The 20,153-nt window shown below is 42.6% G+C and overlaps 2 protein-coding genes across 2 annotated transcripts in view; both read left to right on the top strand.

Moving 5' to 3' along the window:
- LOC122934474 (MFS-type transporter SLC18B1-like) overlaps positions 1 to 2,571 on the top strand; it is a 117,491-nt gene extending 114,920 nt beyond the window's left edge. The window contains exon 15 of the mRNA XM_044289959.1: positions 990 to 2,571. The gene's annotated coding sequence lies outside the window, so the exon portion shown is untranslated. The remainder of the gene's footprint in view (positions 1 to 989) is intronic.
- Positions 2,572 to 8,358: 5,787 nt separating this feature from the next.
- Positions 8,359 to 20,153, top strand: part of LOC122934963 (pantetheinase-like) — a 64,110-nt gene continuing 52,315 nt past the window's right edge. The window contains exons 1-2 of the mRNA XM_044290646.1: positions 8,359 to 8,648; positions 10,436 to 10,566. Of these exons, the coding sequence (XP_044146581.1) occupies positions 8,445 to 8,648; positions 10,436 to 10,566 (335 nt within the window). The 5' untranslated portion in view covers positions 8,359 to 8,444. The remainder of the gene's footprint in view (positions 8,649 to 10,435; positions 10,567 to 20,153) is intronic.

Here is a 20,153-nt window from a genome sequence, read left to right as displayed (position 1 = left end):
ATACCTATTCACTTAGTAGCTGTATGCTGAGCATGTCTTCACATTCTGGTGGTCATCTCCAGTTAAGACCACAAAGAAATGGGCAGCCACATCTTATTCTCAGAATATATTTGTTGCATGTAGTTTGCAAAAGAAATAATGGAGGGAATACTATTTTACAGTTCCTATAGGCAATTGTAGTAATGTTTAGATAAAGCTAAGATGAATCACTGGTGATCAATGCAATAAGTTGATGTCATCAAATTAACCCAGCAATGGATATTGCATTTTTCATTTCTTTTGCACCCCTTTAAAAGTAATGATCTTTTTTTTTTAACCCCACCTTAGTTTCTTTGCCCATAGTTTGCTATGCTCATGTTTGCTTGACTAGGCTACCAAAGCTCTAGCTACAAGTGCAGAAACTATTACCTAATATTTTGGGATTTTAAGTTAACTGTTTGCACCAAGATGCACAAACACATATTCATCCAGTTCCCCTAGTATGTATCAGTGACATTACCCTGCAGGATAACTACACACTATGGTGGTCATTTGTCAAACTGGTGAAAAGTAGAACTGGCTTAGTTGCCCCATAGCAACCAATACGATTCCTCATTTCATTTTCCAAAGGAGCTGGCCAAAATGAAAGGTCGAATATGATTGGTTGCTATGGACAATTAAGCCAGTTGCACTTTACTCTAGTTTGATAAATGACCCACTATGTTTACACTACTGGAGCTGCGGGGATTGTTTCATTTCTGTGGTAGGATGTTTTCTAACTGAATGGCATTGTACTGTATTTATTCCTAGCAACAATTTAATAGACTGTTATCTGAGTTTTGCCTTTAAAATAATTTATGATTATAGCTGTTCAGAACAAATAATACTGATGATAAAAGGATTACCTCTACCAGGTGTATTTCCTATCTAGATGGGAATATATTTCACTTTGTGTAATGTTGTCACAATTTCACTTTTAATAAATAATGTGAACTGTTCCACTTTTTCAGATCTACGTAAATGGATCATGTATTTCATCAGGTGTATTGAACTATCAGTTTTGCTTGTCAATGTTTAAATGGCCACTGGCAATTTAACAAACTACTTTGCATAAATCAATAGAAGACAAGAAAGTGAAGATAAAAACTTTGTAATGTGTCTTATTACAGAAAATGTGCTCTTACTCCACTTATTAGACTCTTATTCTTCCTCTCTCCTGCACTAAACACTCACAGGTAAAATTTGTTTTAAGAGAGGAAGAGATGTTTTATTGTACTAAGGATCAGGTTACTGCTGCTGCCCCTAGAATTTGGGTGGGGGAGGAAGAGGGAGCAGTTTACACAGATTCACAGACCGTCATGTTGCTGCTGCTGCTTCTGAAGGTGTGCTAAAGAGAGATGGGGGAGCATGATCTCCACTTCTCTGTGTGTGCTGTATATGAGAGACATTATAACAGCAATTATCTGCTCACGTTGGAGCTGAGCTTAGGGACAATTGACAATTACAGATGACGTATTCCTTACATATACAGAACAACAGATTATTCTGAAAAGTTATCTGAAATGACAGGTATTCTTTAAAGTGATTGTCTAGTACCTCCCTTACTAGGGCTCATTTGATGATCTTTTTCTCACTGGTGATTTAGTAGTCTTATTTCATAATCATTCTGCCTTTGCTATATTTGAAATATTCTCCCCATGCACTGACTTCCTGATGAGCCTGCCAATAGACTTGTATTTATACACAACAGCGAATCCAAGAAGGAAAAGAAAAGGAGAGGGCAACAGCCTGAACCAGTGTTGTGACATGTGAACAGAGCCTTAAAACTGGTTAGTCAGAGAGACAGAACTGAATTACTCAGAGATGTAGACACACCCAAAGGGAAATCCCAGGATAGAAACAGAGTGGTGTTTTCAACCTCATATAGTCCACAATATATTAAAATTTGCCAGATTATGAAAAAAACACCTGTCCTTTAAATGGACCCAGGTTTTGCTGAAGTAGTCAGTATGGGAATTCAGTGTGTAGCGAGACAAGCAAAGACCTTGGGTAATACTTTATCCCCCAGTCTATTTAGAGATAACAGCACTGGCAAAAATAAAACTTGGTTACAACATAAAGGTACATATAAATGTGGCCACAATGTCTGCACCTGCTGCTCTGTTATTCACGTATCAAAAGACTTTACTTCTTGCACAGAGAACCAAACCTACATGAATAAACAATACATCAACTGTAACACATATGGTGTAGTTTACCTGATTACCTGCAAAACTTGCCGACTCCAATATGTAGGGTGTACATCTGGCCCCTTAAAAATTAGGATTAGGCGGCATTTGTCGGATGCAATCAAAGATGACCATAAAAACACAAACACATTCTGCCATATCTCAGCAGTCTCCCATCATGTCTTACATCATCATGGAGGGGATGTGAGTCACATTATGGTACAGGGTATTGAAAAAGTAAGATTATATGAGAGGGGTGGAGATCTACAGAGAAAACCTTTTAAGTGTACATTCACATGTCCGCAAATGGGTCCGCATCCATTCCGCAATTTTGCGGAACGGGTGTGGACCCATTCATTCTCTATGGGGATGGAATGGATGCGGACAGCACACAGTGTGCTTTCTGCATCTGCATCTGCAATTGCGGAGCGCGGCCCCGATCTTCGGGTCCGCAGCTCCGCAAAAGATAGAACATGTCCTGTTCTTGTCTGCAGCTTGCGGACAAGAATAGTCATTTCTATGGGGGTGCCGGGCTGGTGTGTTGCGGACCCCCAATTTGCAGGTCCGCAACACATCACGGACGTGTGAATGGAGCCTAAGGGTATATTCACACGTCCGTTGTTTCTTTCCTGATCTGTTCCGTTTTTTCCTGAACAGATCTGGACCAGATCTGGACCCATTCATTTTCAATGGGTCCTGAAAAAAAATCTGACATTGTGCTGTCCGTTTTTTTTCAGGACCCATTGAAAATGAATGGGTCCAGATCTGGTCCAGATCTGTTCAGCAAAAAACGAAACAGATCAGGAAACAAACAACGGACGTGTGAATGGACCCTTATCGTGAGGCTTTTTGGATATTCAAGCTTAAATTATGTATCCCCCATGAATTGAATAGAAAACAAGATCTAATCTTACATTAATCTATGTTTGAAGATTGTCATGTGTATTGTTGTGACAGTGCACAAAGTTTTAAATTTTATGTAAAGATATGTTTTGTTGTATTTTGTGTTCATTTGGCAATGTCGTTTTAAGGTCCTGTTCACACACAGTCTAGTTTTCTATGGGGTTAATTTGGAAGTGGCTAGTATTCCTCTATGCCAATCAGACCCACTGGGTGTGTCCTCTCCCTCCTTTCCACCATAAAACCTGACTGGTGTAGTCATCTAGTGACTCCACAAGCGTGTACCCGAAACTGCTTTTAATGGAGAAAAAATAAAATTGAATGCATTTTACCAATACCGGTGGCTGGAAATTTATCGCTGTGGGAGTGCAGTCCTGCACCATCCGTGCCCTTGAGGTGCGAGCAGAAGCTGGCGTTTGTTGTTATAGTGTTGTGACATAAGGTATAATTCAGACCACATCATAGTTAGGCTACTTTCACACTTGCGTTCGTCGGTCCGCTCGTGAGCTCCGTTTGAAGGAGCTCACGAGGGGACCCGAACGCCTCCGTCCAGCCCTGATGCAGTCTGAATGGAGCGGATCCGCTCAGACTGCATCAGTCTGGCGGTGTTCAGCCTCCGCTCGCCTCCGCACGGCCAGGCGGACAGCGTTCAGCTGTCCGCCTGGCCGTGCAGAGGCGAGCGGATCCGTTCAGACTTACAATGTAAGTCAATGGGAACGGATCCGCTTGAAGATGACACCATATGGCTCAATCTTCAAGCGGATCCGTCCCCCATTGACTTTACATTGAAAGTCTGAACGGATCCGCTCAGGCTACTTGCGCACTTAGAAATGTTTTTTAAGTTATTAATGCAGACGGATCCGTACTGAACGGAGCCTCCGTCTGCATTAATATGATCGGATCCGTTCAGAACGGATCCGATCAAGCGCTAGTGTGAAAGTAGCCTAACTGTGGGCACTGTAGCTAACTTTAGTCAGAGATCACAGCTTTGTCTTAATGGAGCTGAGATTAAAAGCAGCCAAAGAGCAAGAACTGAGGAAAAGTGGGAATTAGTCCTACTGGTAACTGGATTTCCATGGGTCCACCATGAGGGACCCACTGGAGCATGTCCTTTGATCTTCTTGAAAAGCCCCACCACCCTACAGAGTTTTCCAGATTGCTACACCAGGATAGGTGCATCTGATTTATTACAACCAATCAGAGCTCTACATATAAATGCATGTAGTAGATATAAGGGTGGAAACTAAGGGTAGGATCGTGATTGATGTCTAAAAATCCAATTACCGACAGGACTAATGCCCACTGTCCAGGTCGTCCCTAATAAAAGCACTACTGGAGCAATACCAGATTAATAGGCTGGATGGGGAACCACAAACCCAAGATGTTTTTACAATAGAAGGAAGAAACATCTTTTGATAACACAATAATATGCACTTTCAGGTCTAATATATCAGTGCTATAGTTATTAGAGGAGTCTTGACTCTCCTCTACTAACAACATATTTAAAGAGGACCTTTCACAGATTATGACACTGAACTAAGAATACAGACATGGAGAGCGGCGCCCGGGGATCTCACTGCACTTACTATTATCCCTGGGTACCACTCCTTTCTCCTGCTATGCCCTCCGGTCACAAAGTTATGGTAGGCGGAGTCTGCTCTTGTTCTGCTGTAGCGCTGGCCAATCGCATTGCAGAGCTCACAGCCTGGGAGAAAATAACCTCCCAGGCTGTGAGCTCTGCGCTGCGATTGGCCAGTGCTAGAGCAGAACAAGGGCAGACTCCGCCTACCATAACTTAGTAACTGTAATCTCCTCCTACTATAATTTGGTGGCCGGAGATACCGGAGGGCATAGCAGGAGAACAGAGCGGCACCCAGGGATAATAGTAAGTGCAGTGAGATCCCCGGGCGCCGCTCTCCATGTCTGTATTCTTAGTTCACAATGTCATAATCGGTGAAAGGTCCTCTTTAAGTATGGTATTTTAGGAATATAAGATGGTCAGAAAGTATAGGTTGTCTATGCTTCCTAATAATTTTATCATTGCAGACCTTTGTAATAGTCTGGTTTACAAGATAATCAGGCTACAACAGGAATAGTGGAGAAACAATATCCATGGGTTATGGAAAAAGGAATACCAGGCTATAATGAAAGGGGTGATAGGCCTAGGCAGCAGGGAGCAAATCCATTAGCTAGGGCATTAAAAAGCTAACATTAACAGGCTCTGAGGTCAGCATGCAGGTGATAAAAAATACCCAACGTGTTAGGCTCCCAGGTATATATTTAATACCTTTTTAATGGAGTTGTCCAGCCTTTTTTAAGTGATTACCTATCCTCAGGATAGCCCTGTGATGGCTAACCTCCGGCACTCAAGCTGTGGTAAAACTACGACTCCCAAGATGTACACTTGCTTGGCTGTTTTCAGAACTCCATAGAAATGAATGGAGTATGCCGGGAGTCGTAGTTTCACCACAGCTGGAGTGTCGGAGGTTAGCCAACACTGGAATAGACCATCACTAACTTATTGGACCTCCTCCAATTAGCTAGTGATGGTCTATCCTGAGGATATGCATCACTTAAAAAAGTCTGGACAACCCCTTTAATGCTTCAATACAGTTTTGTCATCAAGCATGTAGTCTGTAGTTATGTTAGGAACAATGGAAGTAGCATGTTCACTCCTGATGGGGCCAGTTATTGGCTGCAGTGGCACACGTGACCCCATGTAAGAACTGTACAGAAGTCTGGCGAGTTGAAGACCGCCACGGAGCCTGAACAGAGTGCTGTGGACCAGGTAAATATACAGGTCCTTCTAAAAAAAATTGCATATTGTGATAAAGTTCATTATTTTCTGTAATGTACTGATAAACATTAGACTTTCATATATTTTAGATTCATTACACACCAACTGAAGTAGTTCAAGCCTTTTATTGTTTTAATATTGATGATTTTGGCATACAGCTCATGAAAACCCAAAATTCCTATCTAAAAAAATTAGCATATCATGAAAAGGTTCTCTAAACAAGCTATTAACCTAATCATCTGAATCAACTAATTAACTCTAAACACCTGCAAAAGATTCCTGAGGCTTTTAAACTCCCAGCCTGGTTCATTACTCAAAACCGCAATCATGGGTAAGACTGCCGACCTGACTGCTGTCCAGAAGGCCATCATTGACACCCTCAAGCAAGAGGGTAAGACACAGAAAGAAATTTCTGAACGAATAGGCTGTTCCCAGAGTGCTGTATCAAGGCACCTCAGTGGGAAGTCTGTGGGAAGGAAAAAGTGTGGCAGAAAACGCTGCACAACGAGAAGAGGTGACCGGACCCTGAGGAAGATTGTGGAGAAGGACCGATTCCAGACCTTGGGGGACCTGCAGAAGCAGTGGACTGAGTCTGGAGTAGAAACATCCAGAGCAACCGTGTACAGGCGTGTGCAAGAAATGGGCTACAGGTGCCGCATTCCCCAGGTCAAGCCACTTTTGAACCAGAAACAGCGGCAGAAGCGCCTGACCTGGGCTACAGAGAAGCAGCACTGGACTGTTACTCAGTGGTCCAAAGTACTTTTTTCGGATGAAAGCAAATTTTGCATGTCATTCGGAAATCAAGGTGCCAGAGTCTGGAGGAAGACTGGGAAGAGGGAAATGCCAAAATGCCTGAGTCCAGTGTCAAGTACCCACAGTCAGTGATGGTCTGGGGTGCCATGTCAGCTGCTAGTGTTGGTCCACTGTGTTTTATCAAGGGCAGGGTCAATGCAGCTAGCTATCAGGAGATTTTGGAGCACTTCATGCTTCCATCTGCTGAAAAGCTTTATGGAGATGAAGATTTCATTTTTTAGCACGACCTGGCACCTGCTCACAGTGCCAAAACCACTGGTAAATGGTTTACTGACCATGGTATTACTGTGCTCAATTGGCCTGCCAACTCTCCTGACCTGAACCCCATAGAGAATCTGTGGGATATTGGGAAGAGAAAGTTGAGAGACGCAAGACCCAACACTCTGGATGAGCTTAAGGCCGCTATCGAAGCATCCTGGGCCTCCATAACACCTCAGCAGTGCCACAGGCTGATTGCCTCCATGCCACGCCGCATTGAAGCAGTCCTTTCTGCAAAAGGATTCCCGACCAAGTATTGAGTGCATAACTGAACATAATTATTTGAAGGTTGACTTTTTTTGTATTAAAAACACTTTTCTTTTATTGGTCGGATGAAATATGCTAATTTTTTTAGATAGGAAATTTGGGTTTTCATGAGCTGTATGCCAAAATCATCAATATTAAAACAATAAAAGGCTTGAACTACTTCAGTTGGTGTGTAATGAATCTAAAATATATGAAAGTCTAATGTTTATCAGTACATTACAGAAAATAATGAACTTTATCACAATATGCTAATTTTTTTAGAAGGACCTGTAAATCTCTTCACAGACCAGCTATGGCTGTGACATTTAAAAAAAATCCTGATCAACTCCTTTAATCTGTGCTGTGTCCTGTTAAGTTTGTGACTTATGAAAGTCATTGCTCCCTTTGTGTCTGATAACTTCAGGCAGTCATATAAGTAGCCAAATCATTATCAATCTTAGGTAGGCCGTACACATTAGTTAACTGTCGTTTGGCCAACCGCTATGTTTCCTGACCACCCCATACACTTGCACACTAGGTTTGAAAGAGCTTGAATTTGTTCTCCGTAAAGATCATGGAATACGCCTCTACCAGACACCTCTGGTGGTACCTCATCTCTAGAGAACAAAATGATCAGGCATTTTGAACTTGAACCGTCCGATCCTTATCTCACTCGACATCTGCTATTGGACGAGAGTCAGGAGACTCAGATATTTAGCACATAATCGACACAACACAATCGTTACAGCTTCATTAACCCAGAGGTTTGGTGCCAGCCTTCCCGTCCTTGTCTAGTAATGCATATGGGTCATCAGTGACTTCAGATATTACATAGTAGGTGTGCACACGTACGATAAGCTATCCAGGATAAACTTATATAATGTATATTATGAAAAATATAGTATGTTAATATTACTGCACAGTGGCCTCCATGTCTATCCTGAACCACATGCAGTTGGTTACTTGTTTTCACTGGAATAACTCTTTAATCCATCTGTTGGGAAATCACTCATGGTAATACCTGATTTTCCAGACTCTTTTTATGATTTCACAACGCACAGTATTTACAGAACAAGTTACTCTTGGATCACAGCTTACATTGCACAACACTGTTAAATAGTCTTTCTATTTAAGGTTTTCCTACATTGCATTTCCCCGGCATATATAGAGATCGGAGCACTGCACTTGAAAGTACTGTTGTAACTGACAGGTTTCACTGCACCATGATCTTACCCAGCATTTTGATATGTGTAACCTTCAGCATAAGGTTCACTTATTCCCTGGATACGTTTGTTGCAGCGGTCTATGAACATGTTCCTTTTTTTCCAGACCCAAGTCAGGCACCTGTAACAAAGGAGGAAGCTTTGGCTCTTATGAACAGAAATATAGATGTTTTGGAAACAGCAGTAATAACGGCAGCACAAAAGGTAACTAGTATCTCTAGTAATATTAATGCCTTCTAGTAATATGTTACAAAACACCAATATGACATTTTAATTTGTGAATGTTATTTTTTGTTAAATGATTAGCTTATTTGCAAAAGTTAAAAAAGTGGCTTTGCTATTGCAGATTGTTCAGGTTCCATTTTCAAAGCTGCTGTCCAACTGAGGTCCTATTGATGGACAACAAGGCTACAATACAGAGTGGAATTTATCTACGTTTGGGCACTATAAAAGTGACAAAAAAGTCTTAATTTTTGTGCCTATACCAATTGCACAAAAATTGCAACTTTTTAATATTTCATGCCACACTCATGGCCACTGGCATGGCAACTTTACTATAGTTTATGCCAGCTCATAGCCAATATAGGTTTGACAAAGTATTGAAATCTAAGTATATTTCTTCCATACAGCGAATGCCGTAATGAAAAAAATAATCAAAATAGCCAATTTGCCATTTTATTATTGCTTCACCTCTCAAAAAGTGATCAAAAAGTCATACACACCTCAAGATGTTATTAAAAATCTTCAGGTACCCCACCAAAAATGATCCCCACACAACCCCACAGACATAAAGATGAAAAAGTTATGGTGGTCACAATATGGTGATGCAAGGAAAAAACATGTTTTTTATTTATTATTTGTTTAAGCATCATTACCAAGAAAAACTATAAAAATGGGCTATTGTAATTGTACTGATTCAGTACACCGTAATAAACATCCATAAAACTGAGGCAGAACTTGGCCTGCAAAAATTAAGACATATGTCTATGTGAACAGAAAAATAAAAAAGTTATGGCTCCTGGAAGGCAAAAAATGAAAACAAAAAAAAAATGTTTCTTAGCAAAGCTCTGATTGTTGTTAAGGAGTTTCCTTCAGTCTTTTGCATTCTACTGAGCATTAAAGACTCCTGATGTGTAACAAATCAAATTGGCAGGGTAATGGGTGGTGATAGGTACATAGGGAATGGAGTAGTGACAAAAGGCAGGCTGGAAGCCTCTGTATGTTACACACAGGATTCTTCAGCGCTTAGTAGAACTGAAGACAGACTTTCCTCAGCGATGCTCAATTACAGCTGTTTTATAGTACTAAGAAACATCTATCCCTAATAGAGTATATTAACACATCAAACTTTTTTTTTTTTTATAATTCCCCCCCCATTTGGATTTTTTCTCCCCACTTCTTACCACTTTAAATGCAGCTGTAAATGATGCCGTTAGAAAGTGCATCTTGTCCTGCAAAAACAAGCCCTCGTACAGCTATGTGAAAGAAAAAAAGTTACGGCTTTGGGAGGGCTAGGAGTAAAAAACAAAAATGAGGTGTGGGTTGTCATGCATTTCTGACAAATAACCAAATTCACCCAAAACTGCATGTGTAGTTTTTTTGTGTGACTTTGATACAGATTTTCCGCAGATCACACCATTGCATTGAAAAGGATGAAATCCGCACAAAAGAACCACAAAAAGAATTGACATGCTGCAGATATCAAAATCCGCACAGCAGGTGGATTTCCACCTGTAACAAAAAAATGTACGTGAGATTTGAGAAATCTCATACGCGGCTTTTCTACATGAGAATCAGCGTGGAAAAACCTAGAGCAATCCATAATGTGTGCGGGTAGCCTGAGGGAGATATATGCATTTTACATTAGTCTTATGAGTGGTGGATAACTTTCTTCACTGAATAAATGCTGTATTGATCCAAAAACTGTATGTTCCGTTCAATCCACATTTTAGCTGCTTTTCTTGAAGCAAAATATGTTCTTGTTTTTACAGGGGGCACATATCATAGTCACACCAGAATATGCTATATGTTGTTTTGGTTTAAGCAGAGAAGCTGTATTTCCTTATCTTGAAGATGTCCCTGACCCTGCCGTCAATTGGATTCCATGCAATGATCCCCACAGGTATGTACTTGAACTGTAAAACAATAGAAGTATTTATAAACCGTAATAATAATATATAGAGAAGAAAGCAGCACAAGACAATTAGGATGCCACTGATAAAAAAGAAATTGCAATTGAGGTAAATCATTGGATCATTGGATTAGGTGCTTATTCAACCACAATTCAACATTGCAGATAAACTCATCATTGCATTAATCTGGGCAAATAAAAATCTGTGCTTTTGATTTTTCTTTTATATGGAGATATTAGAGGGGCATTTCAAATAGTTAACAATAAGTATAGTAAAATTTGTGATGGCTGACTTTGAAACCTTCCAAAGAAAAAAAAAATTAATCGTATTATGAAAATCATTTTTAATGAATATTTGATTGTCTAGTAGTCCATGCCTTACAATCTGGCTGCTTAATTTTCTCAGTCCTGTATGAAAGAGAAGAAAAATGAAAACCTGTGGTGTTGTACGAGGCAGCACGGATCAGGCAAATTTGACTGTATACCTGGACGCTTTATCTAGGCTGTCTTGTGTTAGTGTCCACTTTAGATTTGCCTTAACAGATACCTGACCATGTTATTATGCACAGGCACATCAGAAAAATCCATGAGACAAAAAAAAGTATGTTAAATGTAATTAATAATATTATAAAAATCATTACAGCGCACTAAAAATTTAACTTTGTAGTTTGCATACAGCAGACAATATCTTGACCTTACACAGTTTTCATCCAGTACTTTGTAGTGGAGAGGATGCGTTACGCTGTCTGCGTATGAACATTTAACAATTGCTGTGAAAACACTATTTAGCCAAAGATATGTGGACACCCCTCCTAATTATGGAATTCAGGTGCCCAGAATAAGGGTCACACAAGAGTTCTTGTTAAATGTACAAGGACTGAGTGTCAAGCAGTGGCATACAAGTCTAAGATCACAATGTAGGTGGAGGAGGGATAGGGTATGGTGCTGTACTATCAGGGTTTGGACTAGGCCCCGTATTTCATGACATTTTCAGTTTACTCAGGTCAAGCATTGCACACCGTATGACTGCCTGCTATCCTAGTAAAAACAAATTTTTCCAGATGCACCCTGTCCTGTGTGCCTCACACTATCCTGTTGAGCACCCTCTTAAAGGGAAACTGTCATCAACTTTATGCAGACCTCACTGAGGGCAGCATACCTTAGTGACAGAAATGCTGATTTCAGCGGTGTGTCACTCATGAGCTAAAAGTAAGTGGTTACCGAGAACCAGCATCATAATCATTGCAGCCCAGGCCTGGAAAAGAGTCAAATCCACCTGAGAAGAATCATGGTTATTCATAATCTCCTGTTCTCCCATCCACCTGCTGATTGGCAGTTCTCTCCTAGAGAGAAAGGGAGAAAACTAGGTAAAAGACTATCAATCATCAGCAGGAGAGCAGGAATTCATGAATAACCATGACTCTTGTCAGTTAGATTTGACTTTTTTCCAGGGCTGGGCTGCAATGATTATGATGCTGGTTCTCGGCAACCACTTACTTTTAGCTCATTAGGGACACACTGCTGAAATCAGCATTTCTGTCACTAATTTATACTGCCCTCAGTACGGTTAGCATAAAGTTGATGACAGGTTCCATTTAACTAATTTTGGTTTTTGTATTGCTGCTTCACACTCAACTATAGGAAAGGGAAGAGAGAAACTGGGTATGTATAGTGGATATAAACAGTCTCCACACCCCTGTCAAAATGTCAGGTTTCTGTCATAAAAAAATTAGACAAAGATAAATCATTTCAGAACACCCTGTGTGCACACCCTCTTATAACTGGGGATGTAGCTGTGTTCAGAATTAAGCAATCACATTAAAAATCATGTTAAATAGGAGTCAGCATACACCTGCCATCATTTAATGTGCCTCTGATTAACCCCAAATAAAGCAGCTGCTCTAGTTGGTCTTTCCTGAAATTTTCTTGGTCGCATCCCACAGCAAAAGCCATGGTCCACAGAGAGCTTCCAAAGCATCAGAGGGATCTCATTGTTAAAAGGTATCAGTCAGGAGAAGGGTACAAAATAATTTCCAAGGCATTAGATATACCATGGAACACAGTGAAGACAGTCATCATCAAGTGGAGAAAGTATGGCACAACAGTGACATTACCAAGAACTGGACGTCCCTCCAAAATTGATGAAAAGACGAGAATAAATCTGGTCTGGGAGGCTACCAAGAGGCCTACAGCAACATTAAACGAGCTGCAGGAATATCTGTCAATTACTGGATGTGTGGTACATGTGACAACAATCTCCCGTATTCTTCATATGTATGGGGTAGAGTGGCAAGACTTAAGTCCTTTTCTTATGAAGAAAAACATCCAAGCCAGGCTACATTTTGCAAAAACACATCTGAATTCTCCCAAAAGCATGTGGGAAAATGTGTTATGGTCTGATGAAACCAAGGTTGAACTTTTTGGCCTTAATTCCAAAAGATATGTTTGGCGCAAAAACAACACTGCACATCACCAAAAGAACACCATACCCACAGTGAAGCATGGTGGTGGCAGCATCATGCTTTGGGGCTGTGTTTCTTCCACTGGAACTGGCGCCTTATTTAAGCTAGAGGGAATTGTGAACAGTTCCAAACAACAGTCAATATTGGCACAAAACCTTCAGGCTTCTGCTAGAAGGCTGAACATGAAGAGGAACTTCGTCTTTCAGCATGACATCGACCCAAAGCATACATCCAAATCAGCAAAGGAATGGCTTCACCAGAAGAAGATTAAAGTTTTGGAATGGCCCAGCCAGAGTCCAGACCTGAATCCGATTTAAAATCTGTGGGGTGATCTGAAGAGGGCTGTGCACAGAAGATGCCCTCGCAATCTGACAGATTTGGAGTGTTTTTGAAAAGAAGAGTGGGCAAATCTTGCCAAGTCAAAATGTGCTATGCTGATAGACTCATACCAAAAAAGAGTGCTGTAATAAAATCAAAAGTATTACTTTAAGGGTGTGCACGTTTATGCAACCATATTATTTTATTTTTATATTTTTTCTTCCCTCTACCTAAAAGATTTCAGTTTGTTTTTCAATTGAGTTGTACAGTTTATAGGTCACATTAAAGGTGGAAAAAGTTGTGAAATGATTTATCTTTGTCTCATTTTTTTTACATCACAGAAACCTGACATTTTAACAGGGGTGTGTAGACTTTTTATATCCACTGTATGCATGTCCATGATGACTCAATAATATTGACATAATGTTACTGAAAAAAAAAAACTGCTATACATAGAACAATATTACGACCATATAGGGACCATATACTGTTAACATGCCAGTTCTACAAGGGCACTCTGCAGACCATATGTGTTGCACTGAAGCCATTCTGCCATCTGCTTCAGGACACAGACTTCTTGTGCATGATTCTTCTGTCTTGTAGAGAATGGCAGGACAAAGAGTCTGCATCGTCTGCATACACCTCCTGAGGATGTTAACACAGTTAAAAGTAGTGCGCTAGAGGCCAAACGTACATAATGTACTGCAATAGACTTGTAAATCATATTTATGATGGTGTCTATGCTAACCCGTGAGATGGCACAGATTTACTGAGGCATCAGGAGATTTATGAAATGAATGATGCTGACATAATAAAGAGTAATTCCCCTCTGCATACAAAATGTGTGTTTTCATTAGAATTCAAGCAAATGTTATATGGAATTAAAATATCTCCTCTCTATCTACAGTGCCTTGAAAAAGTATTCATACCCCTTGAACTTTTTTAAAAAATTTCACATTACTCCCACAAAATAAAATGTTATTGGGATTTAATGTGATAGACCAGTGGTGGGCAAACTTTTTGGTCAACTGAGCCAAATATCGCCAAAACCACGATTGAAATTTATTTTGAGAGCCACATTTTTAAAACCTAAAATATATAGGAAGGAAGCGCATGCTGAAGTGAATGGGTCCATGATGCGGGCAGCACACGTAGGAGGTACACTGATTCTGAAAGAAGGTAGAAGGAGGTACACTGACTCTGACTTGTAGCCTGCAGCAGTGTTCTGTCTCTGGCAGATTTCACTGCCCGGGAAGTTTTCAATACCCCTCGTCACTTCCTCCTCGTTCCGTTGTCACTTCCTCGTTCGTTCCATCTACTCTGGAAGGAGGTGCGGACTGCCGGCCCTACTGTGATGCGCGTGCGCTAATACTAGTTATCTTGCCTGTGGGACTCATTTGCGTTCCACAAAGCAAGAGAGAGCGTGTTCGCTAACTAGTATTAGCGCACGCGCATAACAGTAGGCCCTACTGTGATGCGCGTGGGCTAATACTAGTTAGCGAACACGCCCTCTCTTGCTTTGTGGAACGCAAATGCGTCCCACAGGCAAGATTCGATTCCTCTGTAGTGCAGGATGGGTCGCCGTGGGAAAGAGCCGCATTGAAGGGTCTAAAGAGCCACTTGTGGCTCGCGAGCCACACTTTGCCGACCACTGTGATAGACTAACACAAAGTAACAATGAAATGAAAAGAAAATGATACGTTTTTAAAAATAAAAATCTGAAAAGTATGGCATGCATTTGTATTCAGCCCCCTGTACTCTGATACCCCTAAATAAAGCCCAGTGTGACCAATTGCCTTCAGAAGTCACCTAATTAGTAAATATAGTTCACCTGTGTGTAATTTATTCTCAGTATAGTACAGTTCTATGAAGGCCTCAGAGGTTTGTTAGAGAACATTAGTGATCAAACAGCATCATGAAAACCAAGGAACTCACCAGACAGGTCAGGGATAAAGCTGTGAAGTATAAAGCAGGATTAGGTTATAAAAAAATAAATATCCCAAGCTCTGAACATCTCACGGAGCACTGTTCAATCCATCATCTGAAATGGGAGTATGGCACAACTGCAAACCTACCAAGAAATGGCCGTCCACCTAAACTGACAGCCCAGGCAAGGAGAGCACTAAATAGAGAAGCAGTGAAGAGGCCCATGGTCACTCTAGAGAAGTAACTGAGATCCACAGCTCAGGTAGGAGAATCTGTCCAAATGACAGCTATTAGTCGTGTATAGAGATGAGCGAATTTTACCCGAATTTTCCTAAAAAAAATAGTTTTTCTGGCCTTAGTGAGATAGGAACAGGTTATTTTGTGTGTCAGCGGCAGCTAGTGCTCGCTGACACTGTTTTATTTAGTGTGGCTGTAAAGCCAATCTGGTCCGGTTCTTATTAGGAGCAGCCAAAGAGCAGGGTGGGTGGCTGTTCCCCACGTCCAGGCCAGGTTTTGGCCTGGAGTTTAAAAACCCAGCCAGCAGCTCAGCTGGGTGTGGAATGGACCTCCAGGTGATAGTGGAGCTCTGTGTGTTGGGAGCTGAGGAGTTCTGCAAGGCTGAAAGCCGCATGAGAGCTGCCAGCTGGGAGCCAGGCGCCCTAAAGCCTGCTGTGGACTGCCAGGTGACGTGTTTTTTAGTTTTGTGGACTTTTGCTGTGTGAATTAACACCAGGATTTGTGCGGTGTGAATTAACACCAGGACCCTGCCAAGTATTGTTTCTTTTCTGCCTTTTTGTGTGAATAAACACTGACTTTTTCTTTTCAAACGTGGTTTTGCCTCTGTATTGTGTCTGCTTACCCTGCCTACCAGAGCTAATCCCTACAGGGTGTAGAACACTGTGCCTTGCAGTAACACACATAGGGAGGGTGCTGGGGTAGTGAAATAATACTGTCAGTCGGTATGACATGCAGATGACAGGGGTCGCTATTAGAATCACTGCACACTTCACTTTTTTGGCCAGTCATGGAGCCAAAACTGACCAAATAACTCAAGTATTTACTCAGCCTTATAGGTCCATGCTAGTGTCAAGAAGAAGAACACTCCTTTTACACCCTCGCCGGCTGATTCCACATAGATGTCTACAGAACCTGTTCTATTAAACGCTTATACAAGTAGAGCCCCCCCCCTTGAGAGATTGGAGAGGGTGTCAGCAGTAAGTTTGTGTTGAAGTCACAGATTATTTTGCCCTTCCTCTGATCCATCAGAAAAATAACCAACAAAAAACTGATCCTGTATGGGGAGCATACGCCTTCACTCGGTCAGCATTTGCTCAATAATCCATCAGTATTGCTAATGCACAAAATAATAATTTAATATTGAAAAATCCGGTGTCTCCATGATATTTCTGCAGCGTGGGGCCCCGTGTCGGCTTCTACACACTTTCAAAATAATCCTTCAGCGGGTCAAATAGATGCCGGATGACCGGGACGCTCCTTGACCTTCCAAGGAGCAGCTGTCAGGAGCAGCAGTTCATTTCTGAGATATCTGAATAGTGCAGGGGGAATCTGAAGACCCTTTCCATCTCCGTGCACCACAGGATGCCCTCCTTTTGATTTCCATGATGATTGGGAACCCATGATGTTTTCTCCAGATAAAGAGACCGGGGCCTGGTTGGTTGGTTTGAATCTTGAGTAACTTCGCGACTCTTCCGGGCTCCAAGCTATCTTTGAGCTTTGTCTTCTCATTGTCTGTAGCTACGACCACATGTGGGGTATTTCTGTAAACCACAGAATCAGGATAATAAATATTTATAGAGACGGTTGTTACGGATGCGGTGATACCTAATATGTGTTGTGTGTTTTTGTTAGTTTTTTTTATAGGAAAAGGCAATTTATTTTTTTAATTTACAATTTAATTTATTTTGACTTTTATTATTTTCTCGTTTTTTTTATAATCAAGTCCCTCTTGATAAGGAGGGGGCGGACCGCATCAGGGGCAGGATATATGGATGGGGGCGGGGGGAACTGCATCAGCGACAGCCGGGGACTGGGGGGGTTGGAGGCGCATAGAGGGGGCCCACAGATCGGGGGAACCAGGACACATTATCTGATTTCAGGCTCTGATCTGCAGAGTGCAGATCAGAGCCTGAAACCGGCATTTTAACACTGCACGATCCGATTGGTTAGTCTGCACAGACTAACCAATCGGATCGATTGCCGGCAAGGGACCACTCTGGTGCCTTGCCGGCATTAATGCACTGTATGCTGTCCGTGACAGCAGCAGTCCAGGGGCAGAATCTTTAATCCAAGCGCTTTGCAGAGAGTCTGTCACCAAAATATGACATTGTACACCACTTACATGGCTCTCTAGTACACCTATCGATGATTCAAATGGTACCTTTGTAATTTTCTTCTGAGTTATACCAGCAGGAAAAACACATTTTAATCCATATGCAAATGAGGGCTCGCAAGTGCCCAGGGGCGTAATTCTGTGTGTAGGTGCCCAGGCTGCTCTGCCTTCTTTTTACATTACTCCTCCCCAGCCTCTTCCTTGGCCCGCCCTGCAAGTCCCTTGCGTCATCCACAGGACCGGACGATATCCTGCGCGTCCACAGTGCACCGTTGGCGAGAGCATGCGCACTGTGATTTCAATTGTGGGCACGGCATCGCTACATGTAGGGCGCACGCGCCGGCTTCCAGTCCTCCTGTTTGCTTCTGGTCCGCCCTCTAGTCACTAGTTTCATTCCTGTGCTGGCGCATGCACACTACATGTAGCGATGCCGTTCCCACAATTGGCATTACAGTGCGCATGCCCATACCGGCGGCGCACTGCGCACACACGGTATATCGGCCGGTCCTGTGAATGATGCAAGGGACTTGCAGGGCGGGCCAAGGAAGAAGCTGGGCAGGAGTAATGTAAAAAGAAGGCAGTGCAGCCTGGGCACCTACACACAGAACGCCGCCCTTGGGCACTTGTGAGCCCTCATTTGCATATGGATTAAAGTGCGTTTTTCCTGCTGGTGAAACTCAGAAGAAAATTACAAAGGTACCATTTGAATCATAGATAGGTGTACTAGAGAGCCATGTAAGTGGTGTACAATGTCATATTTTGGTGACAAACTCCCTTTAAAGAACTGCCATGACGTCTATACACGTGCTAGCTGCACGGGGAATGTGCAAATAGCACGTATATAGTCGTATGGCAGTCATGAAGGGGTTAAGGACTATTGTGTGTGGTGGCAGCAATATAATATAGCCATCAATGTTTTTTTTCCATACTTTTTCTATAGAGGGTGTTTGCAGTGACTTGTGACATCTTTGCAATACCTTCTGTGTGTCAGGGCCAGAGATAGAAAAAAAATATAAGTGAAAACTAGTATATTTTTTTCATACTTTTACGTACTTTTCCTATAGAAGGGTGTCTGCAGTGACTTCTGACATCCGTGCAAGACCTTCTGTATGTCAGGGCCAGAGATAGAAAGATTTTAAGTGAAATCTGCTTTACTTTTTCCATACTTTTACGTACTTTTTCTATATACTGTGCTTGCTGTGAACTGTGACATCCGTGCCACATCTTGTGTGTAAAGCGTGCATATAACATTTAATATGAAGAAGGTGAGCATTAAGGGACGGGGAAGTGGCCGTGATGCTGATGGTTCACACAGAGGCCATGGCCCTGGGCGCGTTGAAACTGTGCCTGCTGCCAGAGCACAAGAAAAATAATCATCCACGATACCTAGCTTCATGTCCCAGTTTGCAGGGTGGCACTCGCGAAGTCAGCCCAGTGCGAGCAGGTGGTCCATTGGATTGCATAAATCTCCCTTGCCAAGGGGTAGGTGTTCCGCAGTATGGCACTTTTTTGAGGAAATTGTAGATGACAAAAGAATAGTAGTTTGCAAACTGTGCCACATCCAAAATGAGCCGGGGCATGAACACTAGCAACCTCACCAACACCAACATGATCCGCCACATGGCATCCAAGCACCGTAATAAGTTGGATGAACTTCTGGGTCGACAGTCTGTCTGCGGGTCACACCACTGCCTCCTCTTCCCCTATGGTACGTTCTGGCCAGTCGCCTGTCAAAGGTGCAGGCGAGGATGCCTCCCGCCCTGCACCTGGACCTTCGCAAGCACCATCAGCGACCACATCCACTTCCCTGTCCCAGCGCAGCGTCCAACTGTCCTTACTCCAGGCATTTGAACGCAAGCGCAAATACCCAGCCACTGACCCACAGGCCATAGCACTAAATGCACACCTTTCTAAATTACTGGCCCTGGAAATGTTGCCATTTAGGCTTGTGGACAATGAGGCTTTCTGCAGCCTGATGTCGGCGGCCGTCCTGCGGTACTCTGTCCCCAGCAGCCACTATTTTTCAAGCTGTGCCGTACCCGCCTTACACCGACATGTGTCCCGAAACGTCACACGTGCCCTAACCGACACAGTTACTGGGAAGGTCCACTTAACCACGGACACATGGACAAGTGCATTTGGGCAGGGACGCTACATTTCCCTGATGGCACACTGGGTGAACGTTGCGGAGGCCGGGAGCGAGTCGTACACTGGGATGGCACAGGTGCTACCGACGCCGAGAATTGCAGGCCCTACGTCGATCAGGGTTTCCGCCACCACCTACGTTTGTGGCTCCAACTCCCACTTCTCCTCCGCCTCCTTCTCCACTTCTACCTCCGAATTATCCACGTGGAGCACTAGTCAGACATCAGCCGGTAGCAGTGTAGCACTGCAGTGGGGAAGCGTCAACAGGCTGTTCTAAAGCTGATATGCTTAGGGGACAAACAGCACACCGCCGCAGAGCTGTTGCAGAGGATAAGAGACCAGACTGAGGTGTGGCTCTCGCCACTCAACCTATAACC

This window comes from Bufo gargarizans, chromosome 4, assembly GCF_014858855.1.
Source record: "Bufo gargarizans isolate SCDJY-AF-19 chromosome 4, ASM1485885v1, whole genome shotgun sequence".
NCBI lineage: Eukaryota > Metazoa > Chordata > Amphibia > Anura > Bufonidae > Bufo > Bufo gargarizans.
Note: the sequence above shows the minus strand (reverse complement) of the source record. Positions and strands in the feature narration are given on the sequence as shown.